Source organism: Dictyostelium purpureum (assembly GCF_000190715.1).
Source record: "Dictyostelium purpureum unplaced genomic scaffold DICPUscaffold_181, whole genome shotgun sequence".
Classification (NCBI taxonomy): Eukaryota; Evosea; class Eumycetozoa; order Dictyosteliales; family Dictyosteliaceae; genus Dictyostelium; species Dictyostelium purpureum.
Window position 1 is genome coordinate 26,544 of NW_003519518.1, and position 26,561 is coordinate 53,104.

Genomic DNA, 26,561 nt, shown 5'->3' on the forward strand with positions numbered 1-26,561 from the left:
CATAGGGGACACCAACCGAAATACAAATATTTTTGGGGTTCCACCAAAAGTCCTGGGGGAATTCCAAAATTACCTTCCACCTTATCGGTTTACCCCACACCCCTTTCATTTTCCAGTTATTTTCTTCTCCTTAAAAAAGCTTATACTTTTTATAAAATTAAAATATTTTTTTTTTTTTTTTTTTTTTTTTAAAAATAAAATTAATATAAATTAAATAAAAAAAATAAAAAAAAAAAGACAAGATAAACTATTATTTTTCCTATAGATTTACAAATTTATAAATGTCTTGCACGAACAATTATTAATGGCAAATATGAGACATTGTGTAATGTAAATGAACTTTAAAGTATAAATAAATAATTAATAAACAATAAAAATAAAGATAATAAATTATATGATTTTTAAGTTTATGAGAAAATTGAATAAAAACGAAAAATTCGAAAATTTTTTATTTTATTTTTTTATTTTTTTATTTTTTTATTTTTAAAATTAAATTATTTTTAATTATTAAAATTATTAATTATTATAATTGTTTGATTAAATGACTATTTAAGTTATAATTAATTAATTAAGTGAATTTTGATGATAATACATTACAATTGTAATAGTCTCCAATGTGAGAAAACAGCAGAATAAGAATGAAGACCAAATCACCTGGAAAATTTTAATATTTAAAAATAAAAAATTATGCGCATGCTGGGAATCGAACCCAGTTCGCATCCGTGGCAGGGATGCATCATACCACTAGACCACATGCGCAATTTATTGAAAATATCAAAAACACTTTTTTTAACGGTTTTTTATTTAAAAAAACTTGTCAAGTGCAACAATGAAAATAATAGAAGAAGTACATGTATTTTAAACTAACAAATATTAAATAAATAAAAAGTTTTTGATTGTTGCTTTTATTTTATGAATCTTTTAGAATATTTTTTATCTATTTTATATTTATTTTTGATTTGTTATTCTTGGTTAACTATGATTAATTTATGTGAATGTTTGGGTTTATTTCATCCTTCTAATCCTTGACATGTCGCCATTTGAAATTTAAAAGAATGGATGTATGTAGGAAAGAAATAATAATTGTTTAATCTAGATCTAGATCTATTGACTATATACCATGTTTGTTTGGCCAGAACAAAATTGGTGTTAATCAAATAGTTGATTAGATTGAAAACTTTTAATTAGTTTCACTTGATTGATTTGTCTTCAGTGGATTTAATAAATGTACCCGGTCAAAATCTAGAATATACCGTGTTGATAAAACAGATTAGTTGATGGTGATGCCACTATTTGTTCTTTAATTGAATCTAAGTTTCATCTTTTTGAAAATGAATTATTTAAATTAAGATATTTTTAGGAGAAAGAAACCTGTTCACATAAACCTATGAGAAGATCTTACTATAGTATTTTATATCTAAATATTCAAACTGTCATAAAATAAAAATTAAATTGTTTAGTTAATCTTTCTCTATTTTCAATATTTTGATTGGTTTTAGTGTTTATTTAAAACTATATGATATTTTACTTACATTCTAATTATTGATCTATAGAAAATATATACAGTGTGTTACAAAATAAAAAAATATTTAATTTTAAATTGTTGTTATTGCTACAAAATAAAATGGGTGGGTATATTGAATTATAAAAAAAAACATAAAGGCAAAAATAAATTAAAAGATGAAATAATAATCTAAATTAAATAAATATAAATATATTAATAAAAAGTTTAATATTAAATAAAAAATATAAATAAAGATATAATACCTTGGTTACTTCTAAATAAGGGAGCTAATAATTGATGAAAAATATGTACCAAACTATTATTTGAAAAAAAATGAATTGGTTACATTTAACCTCTTAATTTTGAAATATCCATGAATCTTTTAAAGTGTTCGGAACGAATGCTATCACTAGTAAAATGAAAGTAATTGCAAATTATATAATAGATTTCATAATGCAATTGATTGTATACTTCGAGATAACTTCCAAACTCTTCAAAAAGATCTAAGGTGGAACACCAAACCATGTCAATAATAACCATATCATTGATTTTACCATTTGATTTATTTTTATAAAGGGAAATTGCTAAATCTTTAAAAACTGAAACAGCACCTTCAATTTGATAATGTCTATGTTTTTTACAATTGGCAATGATTAAGTATAGCTTTTCTATGGCAAGTTCAATCTTATCTATATATTCTTTTGGAATATTTGGATCGAAATATGCTTGGGAAAATACCTTTGAAACTATTAGACTACTAATAGTTTTGACATCATCGGATACATTATCGAAATATACAGCACAGTTTACAACATTTATAATAAGGAAGTCAAGTTGATGGGTCTCTAAACTTCTTAAAAATTTGAAATTGGATAAATTACTATCAATGACTTTTAATTCCCCCAAAATTGTATTGATTTCTTCTGATAAAATATTTTTATGAACCCTTTGATTTAATATTTGTGGTTGTTCATATTGTGGATGCTCTGGTTTTTCTGGTTGTGGTGTTTTTTGTAATTGTTCTGGTTGAGGTTGTTGTGGCTGATGCTCATGTGTAACCCTATTATTATTTTCTAAAAAAAATAGTTAGAAACTATATCACTATAATAATATTTATTAATCTATCTGATACATACCCTTTTTTTTTATTGCTCTTTCATATTTTTCCATAACTTTTTTAATATTATCAAAATCCGATTGGAGCTTTTTGTCATCTAATAACTTTTCCAAACTAAAATTTAATTCTCCCAATTGATTCTTGTAATATTTTATTAAAGTTCTAAATAAAAATCTATATAATTTAATGGTGATATAAATTCTAAAATGATAAATGTTAATACCAATATTTTATAAAAAATAAAATATATATTTAAAATGAACAACTTACATAATTGAGAATACTACAGAATTAACATAACACAATGCGTTATCTACCAAAGTGTTGCATGAAAGAGATTTGGCATATGAAATTGATAATAAAAAAATTTCGATAATAATGCTAAAGAAAATAACTTTTGAATAAATGCCATAATGAAAATCTTTTGAGGCTTTAATTTTGGATTGCATCTTTGAAATTTTGGAATCCATAGTTAAAAAATTTTCAATGGTGTTGTTCTGATTATAAATAAAACTATAATTAATATTTATTTCTTATTTTTTTTAATGTATATTTAATAAGAGATACTTACTTTTTTAAAAAAAATTCCCATTTTTTAATTTATTTGTTAACAAAAAGAGAGTGAAAGTTGAAGGTTGAAATAAGAAATGGAAATAATTAAATTTAAACTTTATAAATACAAATTACTTTGATTGATATAGCTTGAATTTAATAAATATTATTTTAAAAAAAAAACTTTATATTGAACTTTAAATTATAGTTAGGATTAAAAAAAAAAATTTAAAAAAATAAAAAAAAAAAAAAATTTGTTTTTTATTACATTTAATATATTTTTTAAACAAAACTTTTTTTTTTATTTTATTACTGAGAGAAATACTATTTATTATTTAAATAATAGTGTGGTGATTTTTTATAAATTTTTTTATTATAATAAATAAAAAAACATAACCTAATAAATAAATCATATTTGGTTTTGTGTTTGAAACACAATCAAAAAAATTTGTTATTGTTTCAATGATGGTGTCATTATTATATTTAAAAATTTTAATTAATATAAAAGACAATACTTTGTATATTGAAAAAAAAAGTATTTACACATATTAATTTATTTATTTATTTATTTATTTATTTATTTATTTATTTATTAATTTATTAATTTATTTATTTATTTTTTATTTATTTATTTATTTATTTATTTATTTATTTATTTATTTATTTATTTATTTATTTATTAATTCATTTAATTTTTTATTATATCTGAATTCCATTTTTTATTTGAAATTTTTTTTTTAATGGTTTGTTTTTGTGAATCCACCCTTATTCTGATTTATTTGTTGTATTCTTCTTGGGATTGATTCATAAAGATTATCAAATATTTCTTGATTAATATTTTTCCAAATTCTACCAATCAATAAAGTGGGTACCTGATAGAAATCAAGTTAAAACGTTTTAATACTGACCATAAATTCTCGATAATATTAAGATCTGGTGAATAGTGTGGAATAAATATCACCTCTATGTTCATTTTTTCATAAAAATCGGTCAATAATTGGATCATGTGAATAGAGCAATTGTATTGTAAAAAAAACATATCACCAGATAAATTTGATTTTTCTCGTAAAGCTCTTCTATAACCCTGTATTATCTCTCTATTTTGCAGTATTTGTGTTACACCAGATAATACATATACGACCGGCACCAATTTTGGTACTCTTTTGCCCACCTTAGCTTTGATTTTTCGGTAAGAAAATGTTTAGATTTTAAAAAAAAAAACATTATTAAGTTGTAGAGACCTACTTATTGTAATGTGTCATTATTTTTGAGTATAGATAAAAATAGATAATGTAAAATAAAAAAAAAGATAAAAAAGGAAAATAATTTGTAAAATTATAAAATATTATTCTTAAAATAAAATTAAAAATATTAAAGTAAAGAGTGGAATCGTATATGATGTCCTAAAAAGATGATAGAGTTCATAACAAATAAACCAGTTTTTTTATTTAAATAAAAACACTGGTTTATTTGTTGTGGACTTTTTCATCTTTTTTTATTAAAACATCATACACAATTCCATTCTTTGAGAAGGATATAAAAATGAAAAAAAAAATTGAAAAAAATACGAAAATTTTTAAAAGCAGAAAAAATTTAAAAAAAGCATTCAGATAAATAAAATGGATAAAAAAAAAAGAAAAAAAATTAATAATTTAAAAAAAAAAAAAAAAAAATAAAATTTTAGATTTTATCAGTTTTTTTTTTTTATGATATAAATAAATTAATTTTTCTATCAAATAAAATGGATAGAAATCCAATTTCATTAGTTTTTCATAATGTATATTTAACTCATAAAATATTTGGTTATATTAAAGAAATCAATAAATCCTTACATTACTTTACATACGATTTTTATTACTCACCACTTGATCTAATAATAAAAAATAATAATAAGCAATTTCTCATAACAAGATTAAAACTATATGAAAAATATTTTATAAATAGTAATAATAATAATAATAATAATAATAATTTACAATATGACAGTGATAAATTTAAATATTATTTAGAATTTAATAATTTAGAAAGTGATATTTTATTTCAATGGAAAGAATTTGATGTAGAAATATTAGAGTTAATGGAAAGGTTGTTTCCAGGTGTAATAGAATACAAAAATGTTCATTTAAAATATGCAATCAATAATGCAAATGTAGAATTGTTTAAAAAAATCGAGAAAAAAGTACAGTTTATACAAATATTCGATACTGATATATCATTCAATATTAACAAGTGTTCCAACAAAGAGATTATAGAAATGTACGATTATTTAACCAATAAATACCCATTTCAAACAAATCAACAGACCATCCAACGAATACTAAAAAGCATTGCAAATGAAAGTAAATCAGAAGAACTATTTGAGTTTTTTTTAAAAGAAACTGAAATTAAATGTATGTATTATTATTATTTATTTATTATTATTTGTGTTTTAATTAATAAAATCTTTTGATTTTAACTTTTTTTATAGACACATTTAAAGATTACAATTTTAAATTATTATTTATCGAAGCATTATCATCAAATAATTTAGAAATTATAAAGTTGATTTTATCAAAAATGGATCAAAAAGAAACTATTGAAGAATCAGATTCCTCATCATTAGAACAATATATAACAATTTATAATTATAAAATTTTTAAAAGTGAATTTATGGAAATTTCAACTGATTATCTATTCAATACGAAATTAATAGACTTTGTTGAACAAATATATGAATTCTCAAATATTGAACTTTCAAAAAAGAGTCTTTACATTCACATCAAAAGTGAAGAGATGGCCAAGTTTGTTTTTTCAAAAAATTACCCAATTCAAAAACTGCATTTTACTGACCAATGTTTAAATGACGATCTATCAAATACTGACATATTTAAAGATAAAAAAATTAGTTGGATCCCAACAAAGCTTAATCATCAAAAGTATGCCTATATGAAAAGAGTTGGAACTGTTATAGGATACTATAATAGAATGATTGGAAATTACTTTGATAAAATTCAAAAAAAAAGTAAAGGTTTATCAAGTGAAACTTTTGACATCATTAATGAAATTGGGAAAAAATATACCACATGGGCATCCACTCAAATATTTAATAGTTTAGAATTTAGATATAACAAAAAAAAGGTCCATTTGTTACTTTCGAATATAGTGGATCTTTCTGATTGGGATGACCTCTCTAAACCAGAGCCATTCGTAGTTGATTTTGAAAAAAGAAAAAAATTCCTCAAAGAAATTTCACAAGTACCATTATATATCGAAACCCTGATAGAATATCTTTCAAAATTCCAAAATTCGATCAATCTTTTCCACAAATTTAAATTTAATCCACATATCAACCTCAATATCAACCAACATAATCTAATGAAATGTATAGAAACCTACGGTTTATCAAATTACGTAAAGGACCATTTTATTCAAAAAAAACTAGACAAAAAAAATATAGGTTATATATTTTACCGTTCAATTATTGAAAAAGTCAATCAAAAACTAATTTTGTTTTTAATTCAAGATGATTTAGTAATACTCGATATAAAATCTATAATGGAAAAATCAATACTCCACGAAAATACATTTATTATCGATTTAATATTATCAATAGGCAATTTTAAGAACTTCAACTTTTACAATCAAATTTTAAAACAAAAAACTCAACATTCAAAATATCAACAAAACTTTTACAGCCACCATCTAAATTCATTTTCAGATTATTTAAATTTAGTGCATCATTTAATCATATATTATTCATATATCAATAATAGATTTGAAATGATAAAATATTTACTAGACCAAAATTATAAAAGCAATAATAATAATAGTAATAATAATAATTATTTATCAGATTTTATAATTCCAATTCATTTATTAAATGACCAATCTATTTTATTTTTAAAAAATATAAATTTATTTAGTGGTTATAACAAATCTTATTACATAAATGACAGTAACATAATTCAGTCAAACGATAATTTAGTATTAAATTTTTAAGAAAAAAATAATAAAAAAACTATTCTTTAATATTATCTTTTTTATTTTTTATTTTATCTTTTTTTTAAGTATCACATTTTTTTTTTTTATTTAATAGAATTCTTCTTTAATGATTTTACCATCTTTCCATTCTTGTAAACACCATTGTACTTTTTCGACTGGATGGCCAGCATAGGTAAACTTCATAAGCATTTCATAAGCTGTGTTATTTCCATCGACTAATATCTTTAATACTTTGGCTTCTGATATAACAGCATTGGCTACAAATCCTTCTTCTGCTTTACGATTGGCCGATTTACCTACACGATTGGTGGAATCACCTTTTTCATACATAACAATGTCATCATGATAGTATTTATCAAAAACTATTAATAATTTTAAAAAAATAAAGAAACAAAGAAATTAATAAATTTAAATAGTTTTTTTTATTTATTTAAATAATAATTACCTTCTAAAATTTTTGAATCTTGAATACCTTTAATAACAGCTTCTAAATTTTCTCTTATTGACATTTTTTAGTTTAATTTATTTATTTATTTAATATTATTTATTTATTTATTTATTTAATTGATTTTAATTTATTGAATGAATAAAAAAATAAAAAATTGTTTTATTTATACATTTTTTTTTATAAAATAAATTGATTGCTGCATTGTTCTCAATGTTTCCGAATGTTCTGGTGCTAAAGGCTTAAAGGAATTAAATTATGAAAAAAAAATTAAAAAAAAATTAAAATTTTTTAATTTTTTTTATTTATTTTTATTTTTTTATTTTTAATTATGGAATTATTTTTAGTTATTTATAGAAATATATTTTTAAGAGATAAAATATTTAAATTCATCAAAAAAATCAATAAAGAGCTTCATTATTACACTTATAATTTATATAACATACCCTATAATATAATAATATACAATAATGAAAAACAAGTATTAATAAAAAAGTTAGATTCAATAATCAATAGTAATAATAATAATAATAATAATAATAATAATAATAATAATAATAATAATAATAATAATAATAATGATTTAGCTTATATTATAAAAAATCAAAATAAACTATTCGAATGGAAAGAGTTTGATTATGAATCTTTAAAGTTAATAAATAAAGTATATCCATTTATAATCGAATGTTCATTAAAACAAGTATTAAAAACATTGGAAAATGGTAATCTAAATCTATTTAAAGTATTAGAAATAATTGTAAATTATGAAATAAAAATATCACAACTTTCATTTAATTTTACAAATTGTACAAAAAATGAAATAATTGAGATTTTAGATTTTATAAATCCCAAATATTTAAATAACGATGGTTTAAATCAAGATTGTTTATTTTTAAATTTATCAGCTATAATATCAAGTAAAGAAACTATAGAATTTGCTCCGTTATTTTTAGATAGATTAAATATAAATAATGATGGTATTGTATATTTATTATTTATTTATTTATTTATTTATTTATTTATTTATTTATTTATTTATTTATTTATTTATTTATTTATTTATTTATTTATTTATTTATTTATTTATTTATTTATGAAATGCTAATTAATGAATATATTTATTTTAAAAAAAGTGGCTTTTTTTTCATTGCTACAATTATCACTGGAATACTATGATAATGAAATGTTTAAATTAATTATAGAAAAGTTTAAAGAAAAATATCCAAAAATAGATAGAGTTTATCAATTTACAACCAATTTAATTATTAATAAAGGATTACTTGTAGATAGTGAAGAAGTTGTTGCAGTTTTAAAAATCGATTCTCAAGATAAATTCAAACTGACCCAAAACTGTCTAAGAGATGACTTATCAAATATAGATTTTTTTAAAGATAAAAAGAACTTTGAATGGGTTATAACTGAAGATATAACAAATCAAGAAAAATTTAGATTTTTAGCCAATGAAGGTGTTTGTTTAGGTCCAATGTATATCAATAAATTTTTAGATTCAGAAAAATATACCCAACTCGAACAATTAAATGAAAATCAGCTTTTCTCTTTAGGTAGATACAACAACGGTAAAGATCAGTTAGAGTATCAGTCATTTTTAAACAGCTTTCTTGTGTTTAATAAGTTTTATTGGAATTTAGAGACATTGATAAAACTATATTTAAGAACTGGTTTCGAAACTATTGGGAATTTAATCAAAGAGAAATTAAAACAGTCTGAATCAAGCCAAATAGATTTTGCTTTTATGGATAACCAATCATTTTTTCCGAAACCATACGAAAAGCGAATACTTTTTATCAAAAGGTTAGAAAGAATTAGTCCAATCAAAGAATTATTTATAGACTATATAAAATTAAAATATAAAGACAATCAAAATAAAAGATTTAAATTATTAAACTTTAATAATTTATAATTAGTTTTATTTATATAAAAAATATTTATTTTTTTTTTTATTTTTTTATTTTTTTATTTTTTAAATACTAATTAACAATTGTAACTATATAATTATTTGCATGTTTGCGTTATTATAATTAATTTATTATTTATTTATTTGATGATAATTCTTCTCATTATAATGGTTATTTTGGTTGATGTTGTTTTTAATTTCTAAATTCTCTGATGATGAACATGCACCAATTTTTGAACATACTTCATTTGGATCACCATTATCTTCAATAATTTGTACAATCTTTTCAATGTTTGAATTTATAAAGTTTCTGCATGGTTTTGAATGAAATGGCATTACACGGAAACATAGTAAATCTACCCCAATTTCTATTTCATGAATTGACATATTTGAAGTTAAACAGTCAATGACATCTTTTACTACCAATTCACAAATTTGACATTCATTACTTGCAAATTCTTCTAAATTATCATTATCGTTGTTTATTTGATTATTGTTTATATTTAATGATAATGCTGTTGAAACAAATGATATTAAAATAATTCCAAAAATGAAAATATATAATATTTTCTTATCCATTTTTCTAAAAAAAATTATTAATTTATATGAAAATAAAAACTAAATAAAAAATAGATATTTCAAAAATATATATTATATTAAAAAAATAATAAAAAAAAAAATAAAAAGAAATTAAAAAAAAAAAAAAATTAATTTTAATAAAAAAAAACTCATAATATAAATAGTGGGGTATGTTTTTAGAATTTCAGTGTGGGTACAAAGTGTGGTATATTTAGTGTGGTATATTTAGTGTTGTAATGATTTGTTTGGTTGGTCGAAAATAATTTTGTATTAAGAGTAAAAAATAAATATTAATAATAAATTATTATATAGGGTAATTATAAAAATTAGTTATTTTAAACTTCTTTCCTATTTCATTTTTGTAATTGTAACTAATCTTATAAAATATAGTTGATACCAGAGTCACTCAATTAATCAATGTGTAAGGTACTAAGATCAAATAATTAAAAAAAATAAAATTTATATGAAATGTTTTATGTTTTATTATTTTTTATTTTTTTATTTTTTTTAAAAATTTATTTATTTATTTTATAAATTCAAATTTAATTTTTAAAATTAAAACCAACCGAATAATTATTATATTTTATTGTTATTTTTAATTTATCTTTTTTTTTTAACAAGAGTTGCAATTTAAACATTTTGATGCAGTAGCATGAGTAATTAAACCAGTACATGGATCGCAATAATCATCAGTACAAGTATTACCATCATCAATTTCTTCTCTAAATACGGGTGAGCACTTACCTTCTTTAGTGCAATGTGATCTCATACATTTGTTTTTAATGTCACAACCACAATCACACATGTCACCTGGAATTTCGATTTCAAAACATTCACCAGTAGATGCTTTACATGATGTTTCGATACATGGGTTTGTAGTATTTCTTTTACATTTCTCATCTTTTAGACAGCCACAACCATTTAAGTCACATGAGTAAACTGCACATAAATCTACATTGTCACCATCTAATTCATTTGCACAATACTCTGGTGTTTTGGCAACACATGTTCCGTTGTTACATTGATCTTTGGCATCACAAGCTCCTTTACAGAATGTTTCATATTCGCAACCTGTAGTTGGGTTACAACCTACTAATGTTAAACATTCATTGGATCTATCTGGGCATTGAAGTGGTGATGATGAATATAAACCAGTGTCTGGGTTGCATATTGAAATTATGCAAGAATCATTTGCATTTGGATTTGGAACATTTTCAACTATGCAATTACCATTTTCAGAATCACATCAAGTAATTAAACATTTATTGGAACCTTGTTGACATTTTTCTTGTTTAACGCAACCACCTTGACTTGAATCGCATGAATATACGGAGCAAATATCAACATTATCACCATCTAATTCAATAGCACAATAGTCGGATGATTTAACTTCACATGTTCCATTGATACATTGATTCTCAATATGACAAACATCAGTACATGCTGATTCGTATTGGCAACCTGTGGTCGAGTTACAACCTTTACTCTTTAAACAGTCATTTGATAAATCTAAACATGGAATTGGAAAACTATCGATATTACCAGTAGTAACATTGCATTGTTTGGTAAAACAGATATTGTCAGATGGAAGAGATGATTCCTTAGGAGTGTGAGTACAGTAATTTGAAATTGAACCGTTGATCTTAGTAGTTGGGGAAGGACATTGGTCGATTGTACATGGATTATTATCGTTACAGGTGGTTTGAGGATTACAACAGCTGGTACCATCACCATTACAAATACCACAATAATCATAGTAATTACAGGTCATTAAAATATTGGTATTAAATCTAATTGTTGATTTTGATGTATGTCTTTCACAATAAAAGAAATCGATTGGATAAACTTTGCCTTTTGTTAAACCCAATTTATTTAAATCAACACTTGCTGACTCGGCAGCGTGTACACCGCCTAAATCAATGACAAGCTTATTGTCAATGAAAACAAAAAAGTCATCATCACCAACAAAACTAAACATTTCGCTACCTTTAAATAAGAAATTTGAGTTAATCTTTAAACAGAAATGGTAGTTGTGATATAAACCATAAGTATCTTTATATAACTTATAGGATGGATCAACATCAAAACCTTTATTATCAACTAATTTTAATATAAAATAAATATCATAATATTAATATTAAATTATATTTAATTAAATTTAAATTTATTATATATACTTACTTGGGAAGAAATTTTGATTATCAAAAGAATAAGTGCCACTACTTGGACTAAAAGCTAATGTTAAGTTAATTGGGATTGGGATGTTATAACCTGGTGAAGAAGCATTATTGTTTGGTGAAAAGAAATATTGGAATAATTCTGGGTTTACCATTCTACCTTGAATATTTGTTGGTGTTGAGGGGTTTAAAGAATTTAATTCTGGAACACGAGTAACTGGATTTAATACTGGTTTAACCAAATTTCTTACCAGTCCACCACTAGTAGGTGTTTGGAAATTAGGATTATACCTTGGATGATGGTCATAAATAGTACCACTCAAAATTATCGCTAAATAAAATATAATAAATATAATATTAATATTGATCATTTATTTATTTTTTTATTTTATGAAAAACTTACTATTTTGAGATTTTACAATATTTATTACTAATACAAAGAAAATAATATGCAATATAAAATAATTAATATATTTCATTTTTAATTTTTACAAATTTATATATGCAGGAATTATATACAAATAATAATACAACAAAAAAGTTTAAATATAATTGAATGAAAGGAAAAAAAAAATAAAACTATTGAATTTATATTTTTTTTTTATAAAAAAAAAAACCATTATCCACACTCAAAAGGTTTAAAACTATTAGCTTGTGATTATCATAATTATCATAATTATTAACTAATAATCTTTTTTTATTATAAAAAGATCGCTCTTTAAAATACGAAACTATAATTAAAAACACAATAATTCCTGTGTTTTCAAGTGTAAAGAAGATATGGTTTAAAAACTGATGGGGTATACCTAAACTGAAATTTAAAAAAAAAATACAAGTAGGTTATTTTAAAAGTTTGATTTAAAAAAAAAAAAAGTTTTAAAAAAAATTAAAAAAAATTAAAAAAAAATAAATAAAAAATATAAAAAATAAATAATGGGGTTTGATGTTACACCAATAAGTGTTTTTTTTTTTGATTATCAAAGAAAAATAAAATAAATAAGCTACACCATAAATAGTTTAAGCTACACAATAAATACCCTAAAATAAAATAAATAAGCTACACCATAAATAATTTAAGCTACACAATAAAATACCATTAAATATAATAAAATATAAATTTTTTTATTTTTTTATTTTTTCGATATAATTTAAATTTCTTTTTTTGATGATAAGAATGGAAATCATTTTTCCGATTCTAAAGATGGTGATGATGTTTAATTATAATTATTTATGTTAAAATTATTTTTATTATTTATATTTTTCATTTTGTTTTGAAATCATATTGGCAAAAGAAATTTTATTTGGTAATGTGGAAGATGGAAAGCTACAGAACGATATTGATGAATTACAAATAACATAAAAATTAAATATCAAAAATAAATCAATCAAAATTAAATAACCAAAACTAAGTTACCAAAATTAAATAAGTGGCTAACTATTAAAATAAAGTCTCAACTTACTCTAGAAAAACATTCGAACTTAATATCAACAATTTCTGAACAAATATTACATGAACACTCCACTTACAAACTAAAGTATGAAAGAGATTCAAGTAAATCTGGGCATCTGCATGGGAAAGAGAAGTTAAAAATATATATAAGAAACTTCATCACCTAGATCCTGTTACACAGAGACACAGCGTAAGGAAGATAGTAAACAAGTTAAAGAAATTTGGCAAAACTTGAAACTCGGATATATTGAGTGAAAATACTGATACACCCAGAAAGTTCAAATAATATAGATGTACAACAAAAAAATAGTAAAATTAAATAAGCTAAATTAAATAAATAAAATTAAAAACCAAAATAACTTAATAAACAAAATTAGAGCTAACAATTATTAAAAAAAAAATGGTTTTGACCTTTTTTTTGTTCTAAAATAGTTTTTAATTTATTAAATATCAACACATGTATAAATAAAGCATAAATATTAATAGAAATTTTGTAATGTAAATGAACTTTAAAGTATAAATAAATAATTAATAAACAATAAAAATAAGGATAATAAATTATATGATTTTTAAGTTTATGAGAAAATTGAATAAAACGAAAAAATTCGAAAATTTTTTATTTTATTTTTTTATTTTTTTATTTTTAAATTTAAATTATTTTTAATTATTAAAATTATTAATTACTATAATTGTTTGATTAAATGACTATTTAAGTTATAATTAATTAATTAAGTGAATTTTGATGATAATACATTACAATTTTTGAAAAAAAAATATAATAATGAAAAAAATTAAAAAAAAATAAAAAAAAAAAAATAACCACTCTTTCATTTAAACAAAATCATTAAAAAATCGCAAGAAAAGAAGCACAATGGTGTGTAATTGATTTTTTTTAAAAAAAAAATCGAACGTGGCACACAACAAAAAATTAAAAAAAAAAAAAAATCAAACTTTTTTTTTTTTTTTAAATTTTTATTTTTTTTCTCAAAAAAAAGCATATCCAATAAAAACTTTCAAATTTTACAATGATTTAAGCAACAATCAATAAGCTTCAGCTATTCACCATCAATTATATCTCATTCAATCAAGTTAAGATACTTTTAGTTTTGTTACAGGTTAAAAATTGAAGTTTTTTTTTTTAAAATTTATTGCTTGAATTTTTTCTTTTATAAAGTCAAAATTTTTAGATATTTTCCAATTTTTGAGAATGTTTTGGTGGGTAATTGGGTCGATATGTCTGGAATATAGATTTTCACCCACTTAAATTTTTTTTTTTTTTTTAAAAGTGAAGATGTTTCAACCACTTAAAAAATAAACTCCCAAAAGATAGAACCTAATTAAAAAATTCCGGCTTGCCAGACTCGAACTAGCAACCGATTGATAACAGGAAAATTACTACAGTCAATCGCGCTACCATTGCGCCAAAGCCGGATATGTGAAATTTTAATTTTATAACCACTTTCTGGTCCTAAATGACTTCTTGTATTACAAAGACGGAGTTTTGGTTTGGAGCCTTTAGAATGATCGATAGGGATGTATGGAAATGGATCTTGTGGTTGTGATGGCTCCTTTTGGGTACTAAGTTTTTCAAGAGGGTAATTTGATAAAATTTCTTGGGCTAATGGGGAACGACCAAAAATATCTTCTGGTGATGGGAAAAAGTCTTCTGATTGGGAACAATGCATTTTTTTGAGAGAGGATGAATAAATGAGTGGGGAACCGTTATTCATATTTTTTTGAGTTGGGGATTGATCAATTGGTGTGGCTTGGTTAATTTGGTGGTTTTCGATGTGGGTTTGTTGTGGGTTTGGATATGTGGTTTGATTAGTTGTGTGGTTGGTGTTAGTTTGGTTTTTGGTGTGGGTGTTGCTGTTGGTGTGGGTTTCTTGTGGGTGGAACGGAAAATATATTTTAAAATTATTAATGACCAAATAAAAATTTCAACTAATAATGAATCTAACATTTTTTCTATTTTAAGAGTGAATAATAAAAAAATGAAAAATTTTAATGGAATGTGATAATATAATTGCTATTATTTAAAAATTTTTTTAAAGTTTTTATATAAATAAAAATTAGTTATACTTTTCTTTGAGTTTAGAGATTAAAATTAAATTTACCTGTGATTAAACACAATAAAAATTTTTTTAAAGGTTAAATGATTTATCATTATTTGAGGTAAAAAATTTAATTTAAAAAATTATTAAAAAAACATTTAATGTAAAAAAAAAATTGAAATATATATCCTGTTTTATATATATAATTGCAATGTGTCATATCCATTTACATATTTTATAATAATAATAATATAATAAATGTATGAATCTCAACCCCCATTGTGTGTGGTTTTATTTATTTTTTTTTTATTTTTTTTTTTAAAATTTTTTTTTTATTTTTTATTTTTTTTTATTTTTTTATTTTTTATAATGACAATCAAATAACAAATAGAAATTGAACAAATTATTATAATATATAGAAATAACTTTTATATAAAAATAGAGATTAAAAATTATCGTTATCCTCAATTTAAAAAAAATGGCAGAAAAGGAAAAAATTGTGATGTGCATGTTTCTGCTGTTATTTTGGCTCAATCAGCAAATTTTATAAAATGAATAAAAATGAATAATTTTTTTAAAAAAAAGCTAAAAAAAGAGATAATTTTTGTTATAAAATCGAAAAATGAATACGATAACGATAATTTTTAATCTCTAGTATTTATCAAGAAACTATTATTTATATCGGCTAATCCCTTATAACAAAAAGAACCAATGATATAATTAATCATCAAAATATTGAAAATAATAAATTTCATCAGAAATCAAAAAGTGTTCCAATAGGTTTATTAATATTAGTAATATTAATTGTAGTTTAATTTTAATATAAATAAATAAATAATTTTGGTTTTAATTTTAAAAATGAATTTTTAAAATTAAAACCTTATGAATAATTATTCTATTTTATTGTATTTTTTTTAGTTTATCTTTTTTTAACAAGAGTTGCAATTTAAACATTTTGAGGCAGTGGTATGAGTAATTAAACCAGTACATGGATCGCAATAATCATCAGTGCAAGTATTACCATCATCAATTTCTGCTATAAATACGGGTGAGCACTTACCTTCTTTAGTGCAATGTGATCTCATACATTTGTTTTTAATGTCACAACCACAATCACACATGTCACCTGGAATTTCGATTTCAAAACATTCACCAGTAGATGCTTTACAAGATGTTTCGATACATGGGTTTGTAGTATTTCTTTTACATTTCTCATCTTTTAGACAGCCACAACCATTTAAGTCACATGAGTAAACTGCACATAAATCTACATTGTCACCATCTAATTCATTTGCACAATACTCTGGGGTTTTGGTAACACACTCTCCATTGTTACATTGATCTTTGGCATCACAAACTCCTTTACAGAATGTTTCATATTCGCAGCCTGTAGTTGGGTTACAACCTACTAATGTTAAACATTCATTGGATCTATCTGGGCATTGAAGTGGTGATGATGAATATAAACCAGTGTCTGGGTTGCATATTGAAATTATGCAAGAATCATTTGCATTTGGATTTGGAACATTTTCAACTATGCAATTACCATTTTCAGAATCACATGAAGTAACTATACATTTATTGGAACCTTGTTGACATTTTTCTTGTTTAATGCAACCACCTTGACTTGAATCGCATGAATATACGGAGCAAATATCAACCTTATCACCATCTAATTGAATAGCACAATAATCAGAAGATTTAACTTCACATTTTCCATTGATACATTGATTCTCAATATGACAAACATCAGTACATGCTGATTCGTATTGACAACCAGTGGACGTGTTACAAGCTTTACTCTTTAAACAGTCTTTTGATAAATCTAAACATGGAATTGGAAAAGCATCGATATTACCAGTAGTAATATTGCATTGATGGGTAAAACACTTATTACTTGGATTATATAATTCCTTTGGATGGTGATAACAGTAATCTGAAATTGAACCGTTGATCTTAGTATATGGAAGAGGACATTGGTCGATTGTACATGGATTATTATCGTTACAGGTGGTTTGAGGATTACAACAGCTGGTACCATCACCATTACAAACACCACAATAATCAATGAATTTACAGGTCATTAAAATATTGGTATTAAATCTAATTGTTGATTTTGATGTATGTCTTTCACAATAAAAGAAATCGATTGGATAAACTTTGCCTTTTGTTAAACCCAATGTATTTAAATTAACACTTGCTGACTCGGCAGAGTGTACACCGCCTAAATCAATGACAAGCTTATTGTCAATGAAAACAAAAAAGTCGTCATCACCAACAAAACTAAACATTTCGCTACCATTAAATAAGAAATTTGAGTTAATCTTTAAACAGAAATGGTAGTTGTGATATACACCTTTAGCATCTTTATATAACCTTTTGGATGGATCAACATCAATACCTTGATTATCAACTAATTTTAATATAAAATAAATATCATAATATTAATATAAAATTATTTAATTAAATTTAAATTTATTATATATACTTACTTGGGAAGAAATTTTGATTATCAAAAGTATAAGTACCATTATCTTTATTTAAAGTTAATGGTAAGCTAATTGGGATAGGGATGTTATAACCTGGTGAAGAAACATTATTGTTTGGTGAAAAGAAATATTGGAATAATCCTGGGTTTACCATATCACCATAAAAATTTGCTGTTGATGAGGGGTCTAAAGAATTTAATTCTGGAACACGAGTAACTGGATTTAATACTGGTTTAACCAAATTTTTTACCAGTCCATGACTTATGGGTGTTTGGAAATTAGGATTATACCTTGGATGATGGTCATAAATAGTACCACTCAAAATTATCGCTAAATAAAATATAATAAATATAATATTAATATTGATCATTTATTTATTTTTTTATTTTATGAAAAACTTACTATTTTGAGATTTTACAATATTTATTACTAATACAAAGAAAATAATATGCAATATAAAATAATTAATATATTTCATTTTTAATTTTTACAAATTTATATATGCAGGAATTATATACAAATAATAATACAACAAAAAAGTTTAAATATAATTGAATGAAAAGAAAAAAAAAAAAATAAAACTATTGAATTTATATTTTTTTTTTTATTAAGAAAAAAGACCATTATCCACACTCAAAAGGTTTAAAACTAAAGTTTGTAATTATCATAATTATTAACTAATAATCTTTTTTTATTATAAAAAGATCGCTCTTTAAAATACGAAACTATAATTAAAAACACAATAATTCCTGTGTTTTCAAGTGTAAAGAAGATATGGTTTAAAAACTGATGGGGAATATCCAAATTGAAATTTAAAAAAAAATACAAGCACGTTAATTTGATTTAAAAAAGAAAAAAGTTTTTAAAAAAATTAAAAAAAATTAAAAAAAAATTAAATTAAAAATATAAAAATAAATAATGGGGTTTGATGTTACACCAATAAATGTTTTTTTTTTGATTATCAAAGAAAAATAAAATAAACAAGCTACACAATAAATAGTTTAAGGTACACAATAAATACCCTAAAATACGATAAAATTTAATAAAATATAAATAACTTTTTTTTTTTATTTTTTTTTTAAGATATTTTTTAAAATTTCTTTTTTTTTATGAAGATAATGATGGAAATCATTCTCAGATTCTAAGGATGGTGATGATATTTAATAATTATTTATGTTAAAATTATTTTTATAATTAATATTTTCATCTTTTGTTGTAGTTTTGGAATCATATGGGAAAAAAAAAAGTTGAAGATGGAAAGCTACAGAAAGTTATCGATGAGTTACAAATAACATATAAATTAAATAACAAAAATTAAAAAACCAAAATTAAGTAACCAATATTAAATAACTAAAAAAATTAAAAGTAAATTAATAAAAGTTATGTTAACTTTTATTTTATTCTAATTGATGGAAAAAGTCAAAATTATGCAGTTTACTACTAAAAATAAAACTCGGTATACTATAGGTGTTGAAGTTTCCTATATATCTTTTTAATGCTTTTAACTTCTATTTCCCATGCCCAGATCTACATGAACCTCTTGAGTAATTTTCCATACGTTAGTTCTAAGGTGGAGTGTTCATACCATATTTGTTCAGAAATTGTTGATATAAAGTTTTCTAGATGGCTAGCCAGATACACCACATAAGGAAGATAGTTAATGAAATTTAGCAAAACTTGGAACAAAGATATATTTAGAGCGAAAATAAAGATGAACAACAAAAAAAAAATAATTCAAAATTAAATAACAAAAATTAAAAAACCTAAATTAAATAACCTAAATTAAATAAATAAAATTAAATAAATAAAATTAGAGTGTGACCTTTTTTTATTCGAAATTAGTTATTATTGAATATAAATATCAACACATGTATAAATAAAGCACAAATATTATATTTTAGGGTTTTCAAATGAAAAAATTTAAAAAAAAAAAAATTATAAAAAAAAAAAAATTATTAAAAAAAAAATACATCAAATTTAAAATAATAATCATACAAAAAAAAAAAAATAACTGTCTTTTATAAAAAAATTTTGCAAGAAAAGAAGCAACACAGAAAAAAATTGAATTTTTTTTTAAAAAAAAATGCACACATGGGCACAAGGACAGCAAAAAATTAAAAAAAATAATTTTTTTTGCCAAAAAAAAAATCAATTAATCGAACTTTTTTTTTATATTTTTTTTTTAATGATTTTATTTTTTTTTCAATTAATATGCTCTTTTTTTTTTTAAATTTTTTTATTATTTTCATTTTAAATTATTCATTATAATATTTTTTTCCTTTCAAAATCAATTAAAAAGAAAGTTAATATTATAATACTATATTTATTAGGTGATGATGTTTATAAACACACCTCCTCTATAATTACAATATTATATTTTAAATATACAGTCAAAAAAACAAAATAGAAGTCATTTTTTTATTTTTAGTTTTTTTTATTTTATATTATCTTTTTTATATAAATTTTTTTATTTTGAATAAAATCTTCAAAGTTAAAAAATAATAATTTTTAATCTAGGAAAAAACTATCCAATAAAAACCTTCAAATTGAACAATGATTTAAGCAACAAACAATATGCTTCAGCAATTCACCACCAATTATATCTCATTCTCAAAGGAGATGGTAGTGTATAAGATTTTAAAGAATTCTAGGGAATAAATTCAGCTGAATATGATCATCAGAAAATAAGTTTTGAATCCCAATGCCCGTTCTACCCAAAAAAGAATCATAAGAACACATATTCTTCTAGTATACTTTGAGCAGCTGTCTGATGGCTTTTGTTGAATTTGTATTACTAGTTATTCTCTATCTTTTTTTGAGGTGTTTATTTGAAGAAATAAGCATGCTCCAAATTTTTTGGTCAGCTCTCTGATACAATCTCATATTCGGGGATGTAGCTCAGATGGTAGAGCGCTCGCTTAGCATGCGAGAGGTAAAGGGATCGATACCCTTCTTCTCCAATTTTTTTATTATAAAATCTTCCTGATGATTTTCGTGACTTTTTTTAATGGGTTTTGTGTAAGTTACTAAGATCTAATGGCATTACCGTGCCGTCTCCGCAGATTTTCCGAATCACACACGAATTGACGTTACCGTGCCCAACTTGTATGCAGTGTGGTAAAACTCATATAAGCATTAAACACATACCAAACACAATAAACTGATGACTTAATATATCATTAAGAATCATCTTCACTTTTAAAAAAACAAAAAAAAAAAAAAAAATACCGTGCCCAACTTGTATGCAGTGTGGTAAAACTCATATAAGCATTAAAAAACATTAAATAAAATTTTACTGATTAATTTAAAGCATTTGCTTTTAATTATCTTCACTTTTAAAAAAAAAAAAAAAAAAAAATAAGCATTAAACACATACCAAACAAAAAACACAATAAACTGATGACTTAATACACCATAAAGAATCATCTTCACTTTAAAAAAAAAAAAAAAAATCTAATGGATTTTTAAATTTTTTTTTTGAATAAAAATAAATTTAAAAAGAAAATAATAAAAACACCAATGTTATATAATAAATAAACAAATTAAATTAAATATGGTTCATCTGGATATTTTTTTATTGTTTTAAAAAATTTTCAATAATTTTATTTGAAGATTTTATTGATAGATCCAAAAGCCTTGTGTTTCTAATTGTATTTAAATTTAGTATAGAGAAAATATAGTTGAAATTGCATTTATTTATTATTGAGTAACAAAGATATTGCGAAAATTGTTTTTCTATATTTTTTTTTGATTTATTTTCTAAAAAAAACTCTTTGAGGTAATTTGAAAAACCATATTCGGGTAATATTTGATTGAGTCGAAGATTGGCAGATATTATTTCAGTATCGATGTAAACTGGATTAAAATTAATTTTTAAAAATATTGATAGTGGTGATTTTTTTTCGTATCTGGTGTTGATGTGATGGATAAAAGAGTTTAAAAAATTTGGTAATTTATATAAACAGTTAATTAATATCTTTCTGTCATCATAGTTGCTAATAAAAATGGAGTTTTTTGTGTTTAAAAGCAAATTGTAATCTATTGTAAACTTTTTGTTATCGATTAGCTTTGACAAAATTTTGATTATAGACTCGGTGCTGATAAATGATAAAACCTGAATTACATCCAAAATACTCCAATGTTCTGAAAAGTGATTCTCTAGAATGTATTCCACCATTTCTTGATAACCATTTTTAGCGGCACTTTTTAATGTTGAGACTGAGACTTTTCTATAACTGGAACAATATAAAACATGTTTTTTTAAGTATTCTAAATCACCATTTAAAGAGCCTTTGAAACAATAAGTACTTGACCCTGATCCTCTGATAAAATATTCATACTTTAGTAATGATGTGGGGTAATCATCCAATACCCAACCAATATCATTTCTATCATTAAAGAGATGAATATTTGATAAGTCGTCCTCCACGCATGACTGTGTAAAGTAAAAAAAATCCAAAGGATAACTGTGTGTTATTAAATACTCTGCGATTTCTGGTCTTAATATTTTAATTTTTGGGCTGTTTTTGGGTTTTGTTGTATATTTAAATATAGTTTTGAATAGATCTATAAATTTGGTTTGAAATAGTTCTCTTACCCAAGATAATTCTTTAATTTCATTTTTATTAATTTTGAAACCATATATTTCTAAAAAGCTATCATTATCAGTTCTATTATTTTGCAAAGTGGATAATATTAATGATAACATTGTAAAATCATTACAATCTATTGATTTATAAAATAGTTTTTTAAAATATATGCCATTGATAAATGATTCTTTATAAAAACAATAGTTTTAAAAATTAATATTTAAACTTTAACTTTAAAATAGTTTTAAATGATACTTACTTTCATATCGAATATATTCCGAAATTATAAATTCACCCAATTCATTTGATCTGCATTCAAGAATAATATCTATTGCGAGTTTATCGATTGAAACAATGTTGATGGCGGATGGATAATTTTCTTTAATATAAATATAAAACTCTATAATTTCCTCTTTAGTTTTCTCTTTTAATTCAAAACCAAATGATTGAACTATTTCTATATGTTTAATTGGAAATTTATTTTCAAGTTCTTTAAATAGTTGCAAATTTACATTTCTAATGGCTTCTGTTAGATAGGATTCTTTATAATCAATAAAACCTGGGAATGTTTGGTCTACTAATTCTAGCAACTCCACATCAAATTCCTTCCATTTAAATAATTGGTCACACAAATTTTTTCGGTTTGGTAAAAGTAATTCGTCTAAATTTAAAAAACATTTATAGTTTTCTTTATTGGTTATTTTATTGATATTTTGATTATCACCAAAATATTTTTTATGTAATTTTATTTTATCTATTAAAAGTGATTTATTTTTTATTACTATTTCTATTGGTATGCTATAATAATCATAGGTGAAATAATGTAATTCTTTATTGGTTTCTATAATATAATTAAATATTTTATTTCTTAAATATAAATTACGATAAACTAAAAAAAAAGATTCGTTCATTGTGCAGTTTGTAAAAAAAATAAAAGAAATTAAAAAAAAAAAAAAAAATAAATAAAATTAAAAAAATTTAAATTTTTTAAAATTAAAAAAAAAAAAAATAAAAAAGGAATTGGTGTCCCATTTTATTTGTACCTGAGTCTTTTATTTTTATTTGAATATAAATCCAATAGACCGACATTACTTAAAAATGTTTTGGTTTCTTGATTGATTGAATTATTTAAAACACTGTTATTTATAGTAATTAAACTATGATCTTGATAGAAAAAAAAATCATTATTATCATTACTACCCTCTATTTGATTAATATTGCTATTTTTTATTATTAAATTATTATTTTCTATATTGATAATACTATTATTACTATTGCTTTTATTACTATTTTTAAAAATATAATTTTCATTTACTAAATAATTAATTATTGATAAATTTCTACCTGTACCACTACCTTCAAAATCCATATAGGAATAATAAACAATTAAATAATGAATTTCATTATAGTAATTTGAAATTTGTTGATGTTGTAATGGATGTTGATTTTTTAAATTGAATAAATTATAATTTTTAAATGATTGATTTCCTCTCATTAATAATAAATTGATTATTAATGTATTTGATGTATGAATGGCTATTTTGATTAACTTTTTAATTAAATTGATTGCTATTATATTCTTTTCGAAAAGATATAATAAAATCTTATTTGAAACCCTTGATAAAATATCTTTTAGTTGTTTTCTATTAAATTTATTAACTTTAAAAAAATTCATAATTATTGGCGATAGCTGGAATTTGTGTAAGTCGTATATTAAAGATTGGTTTGAAACCAATGGGAGTGATGGTTGTATAAGGTTGCTTTGGTGTTGATGATATGGATTGAAATTTGATTTTAAAAATGAAACTAATGGTGATTTTGGATGATATATGTTGTTTATTTGACTGATATAATGCTTGATTAAACAGGGTATTCTACAGAGTCTTTTAATTAATAATTTCCTCTTTTCAAAATCCTTTTCAAAAAACTTGGGTTTACTCTCGATACAACTTATGAAATTAATGGATGAAATATCACCCATTAGCTTTAAAACAGTGTCCACTATTTGGATATTATCAGTTTTACATAGTAACTCTAATAGATGTTCTTGTGACCATTTAATACCCGTTGGAAATTGATTTAATATGAAAAGTGCCATTTCGTCGTACCCCAGCTCCACAGTACTTTTCAATGTGGAGTAAGAGATGTCGCCTATGATCGAGAAATACTTTTTTAAATACTCTAAATCCCCATTGAAAGAACCCCTGTATATGTACCCATCATAGTTGATATGTTGGATTAAATAATCGAATTTTAAATGATTTGAAACATCTTCATTATTTAGCCACTTTAAGTCCTCTCTATTTTCAAATAAATTCAAATTTGATAAATCTTCATTTAAGCACACTTGACTAACATAGAGCTGCTCTGTTGGAAAGTTAATTGAATATAAGTACTCTAAAACCTGAACATTTCTTACTACCAATCTAACATGTTGTGGTAAATTCCCAATTTTCGAATATTTTACAACTGATTTAACAAAATCAACCAAACTACTTGAAAATAAATCTAAAATTTGTATGTTTTGAATTTGCGCTATTGGAACCCTGTACCCATACAATTCGATATACCCACGGCTGGAGTGAGTATCACTATTTGTAACGTCAAACTGTTCAAAAAACAACTTTATCATATCCAAATCATTATTAATTATAGAGTATGATAGTAATCCATTAAATGAGTAATCATTTGATCTATAAGGCTCCTCTAATAAAAATAACAATACAATAATATTAGTATTATTATTATTATTATTACGTATAAAATATGTATTATTATTATTATTATTATTTATGTGAATAATTACCTCTGAATTTTAATTCTATTAAAAAATACTTTATTAAATCTATATATTGGGTAGTTTTCTTTTCTTTTACTATATCAATTAACAGTTCAAATATTATGCAACTTTCAAACTGGCCATATTTCTTTTTGATATATTGGTACATCTCTATGATGCTCTCTTTTGATGCACATCTTGAAATGTTGAAATAATAGTTGTTGAAAAAACTTGAAAATACAAAATCATCTATTTTTAATTCCAAATCTTTAAAAATTTCTAATTTGGCACTTGAAAATATATCTGATATAATATTATTGTGTCTGAAAATTACATTTGGATATAATTTATTTATTAACTGATATAACTCGAAATCAAATAGTTTCCAATTTACCAATTTTTCAATATCATCATTATTGTTATTAATCTCGAAATAATATTTATATAATTCTTTATTATTTTTTCTATGGCAACTATTATTTTGTTTTTGATTTTTATTTAAATTATTATTATTATTACTATGATCATTGTAAAAATATTTTTCGTGTAATTTTAATTTTTCTATTAATAATTGTTTATTATTATTATTTATTATAACTTCTAATGGAATATTAAAGTAATCATAGGTGAAATAATATAATTCTCTATTGATTTCTTTTATTGAATTAAATATTTTATTTCTTAAATATTTATTACGATAAACTAAAAAAAACAAGTCATCGAATTTATAAATATCCATTTTGAAATAAAACACTATTATAACATATGTTATTATTATTATTATTATTATATTATAGATATAAAATAAAACAAAATAAAATAAAATAAAATAAAACGAAAAAATTAAAAAAATAAAAAATTAAAAAAATTAAAAAAATAAATAATATCTTTTGGTTTTTTTTTTTTTTTTGGTTTTTGGTTTTTACACAA

At 22.4% G+C, this 26,561-nt stretch overlaps 7 protein-coding genes across 7 annotated transcripts; 1 reads left to right on the top strand and 6 right to left on the bottom strand.

Annotated features, from left to right (window-relative positions):
- Positions 1-1,852: 1,852 nt before the first annotated feature.
- DICPUDRAFT_80347 (uncharacterized protein) lies at positions 1,853-3,213 on the bottom strand (the record flags this gene model as incomplete). Its single annotated transcript, XM_003289533.1, has 4 exons — positions 1,853-2,577; positions 2,641-2,822; positions 2,892-3,118; positions 3,193-3,213. 4 exons carry the CDS (start codon positions 3,211-3,213, stop codon positions 1,853-1,855), a joined length of 1,155 nt encoding a protein of 384 aa, XP_003289581.1.
- A 1,701-nt stretch (positions 3,214-4,914) lies between these two features.
- Positions 4,915-7,151, top strand: DICPUDRAFT_80348 (uncharacterized protein; the record flags this gene model as incomplete). The annotated part of the gene is made up of 2 exons (XM_003289529.1): positions 4,915-5,563; positions 5,641-7,151. The coding sequence occupies 2 exons, from the start codon at positions 4,915-4,917 to the stop codon at positions 7,149-7,151; spliced, it is 2,160 nt and encodes a 719-aa protein (XP_003289577.1).
- Positions 7,152-7,241: 90 nt separating this feature from the next.
- On the bottom strand, positions 7,242-7,663 carry DICPUDRAFT_80349 (uncharacterized protein; the record flags this gene model as incomplete). The annotated part of the gene is made up of 2 exons (XM_003289534.1): positions 7,242-7,516; positions 7,600-7,663. The coding sequence occupies 2 exons, from the start codon at positions 7,661-7,663 to the stop codon at positions 7,242-7,244; spliced, it is 339 nt and encodes a 112-aa protein (XP_003289582.1).
- A 1,823-nt stretch (positions 7,664-9,486) lies between these two features.
- Positions 9,487-10,119, bottom strand: DICPUDRAFT_92325 (uncharacterized protein). The gene has a single exon (XM_003289535.1). It carries the CDS (start codon positions 10,091-10,093, stop codon positions 9,647-9,649), a length of 447 nt encoding a protein of 148 aa, XP_003289583.1. The 5' UTR covers positions 10,094-10,119; the 3' UTR covers positions 9,487-9,646.
- A 587-nt stretch (positions 10,120-10,706) lies between these two features.
- On the bottom strand, positions 10,707-15,450 carry DICPUDRAFT_153979 (uncharacterized protein; the record flags this gene model as incomplete). Its single annotated transcript, XM_003289536.1, has 5 exons — positions 10,707-11,311; positions 11,354-11,536; positions 11,570-12,193; positions 12,275-12,601; positions 15,117-15,450. The coding sequence occupies 5 exons, from the start codon at positions 15,448-15,450 to the stop codon at positions 10,707-10,709; spliced, it is 2,073 nt and encodes a 690-aa protein (XP_003289584.1).
- Positions 15,451-16,703: 1,253 nt separating this feature from the next.
- On the bottom strand, positions 16,704-18,633 carry DICPUDRAFT_35995 (uncharacterized protein; the record flags this gene model as incomplete). The annotated part of the gene is made up of 3 exons (XM_003289537.1): positions 16,704-16,990; positions 17,195-18,187; positions 18,267-18,633. 3 exons carry the CDS (start codon positions 18,631-18,633, stop codon positions 16,704-16,706), a joined length of 1,647 nt encoding a protein of 548 aa, XP_003289585.1.
- Positions 18,634-19,264: 631 nt separating this feature from the next.
- On the bottom strand, positions 19,265-26,370 carry DICPUDRAFT_153981 (uncharacterized protein; the record flags this gene model as incomplete). The annotated part of the gene is made up of 8 exons (XM_003289538.1): positions 19,265-19,285; positions 21,640-21,694; positions 22,034-22,698; positions 22,861-22,988; positions 23,112-23,513; positions 23,945-25,344; positions 25,423-25,556; positions 25,873-26,370. The coding sequence occupies 8 exons, from the start codon at positions 26,368-26,370 to the stop codon at positions 19,265-19,267; spliced, it is 3,303 nt and encodes a 1,100-aa protein (XP_003289586.1).
- Between the last annotated feature and the right edge of the window lie 191 nt (positions 26,371-26,561).

Coding starts and splice junctions, on each gene's coding strand:
- DICPUDRAFT_92325 (XM_003289535.1), bottom strand. CDS start 10,093: ATGGATAAGAAAATATTATATATTTTCATTTTTGGAATTATTTTAATA.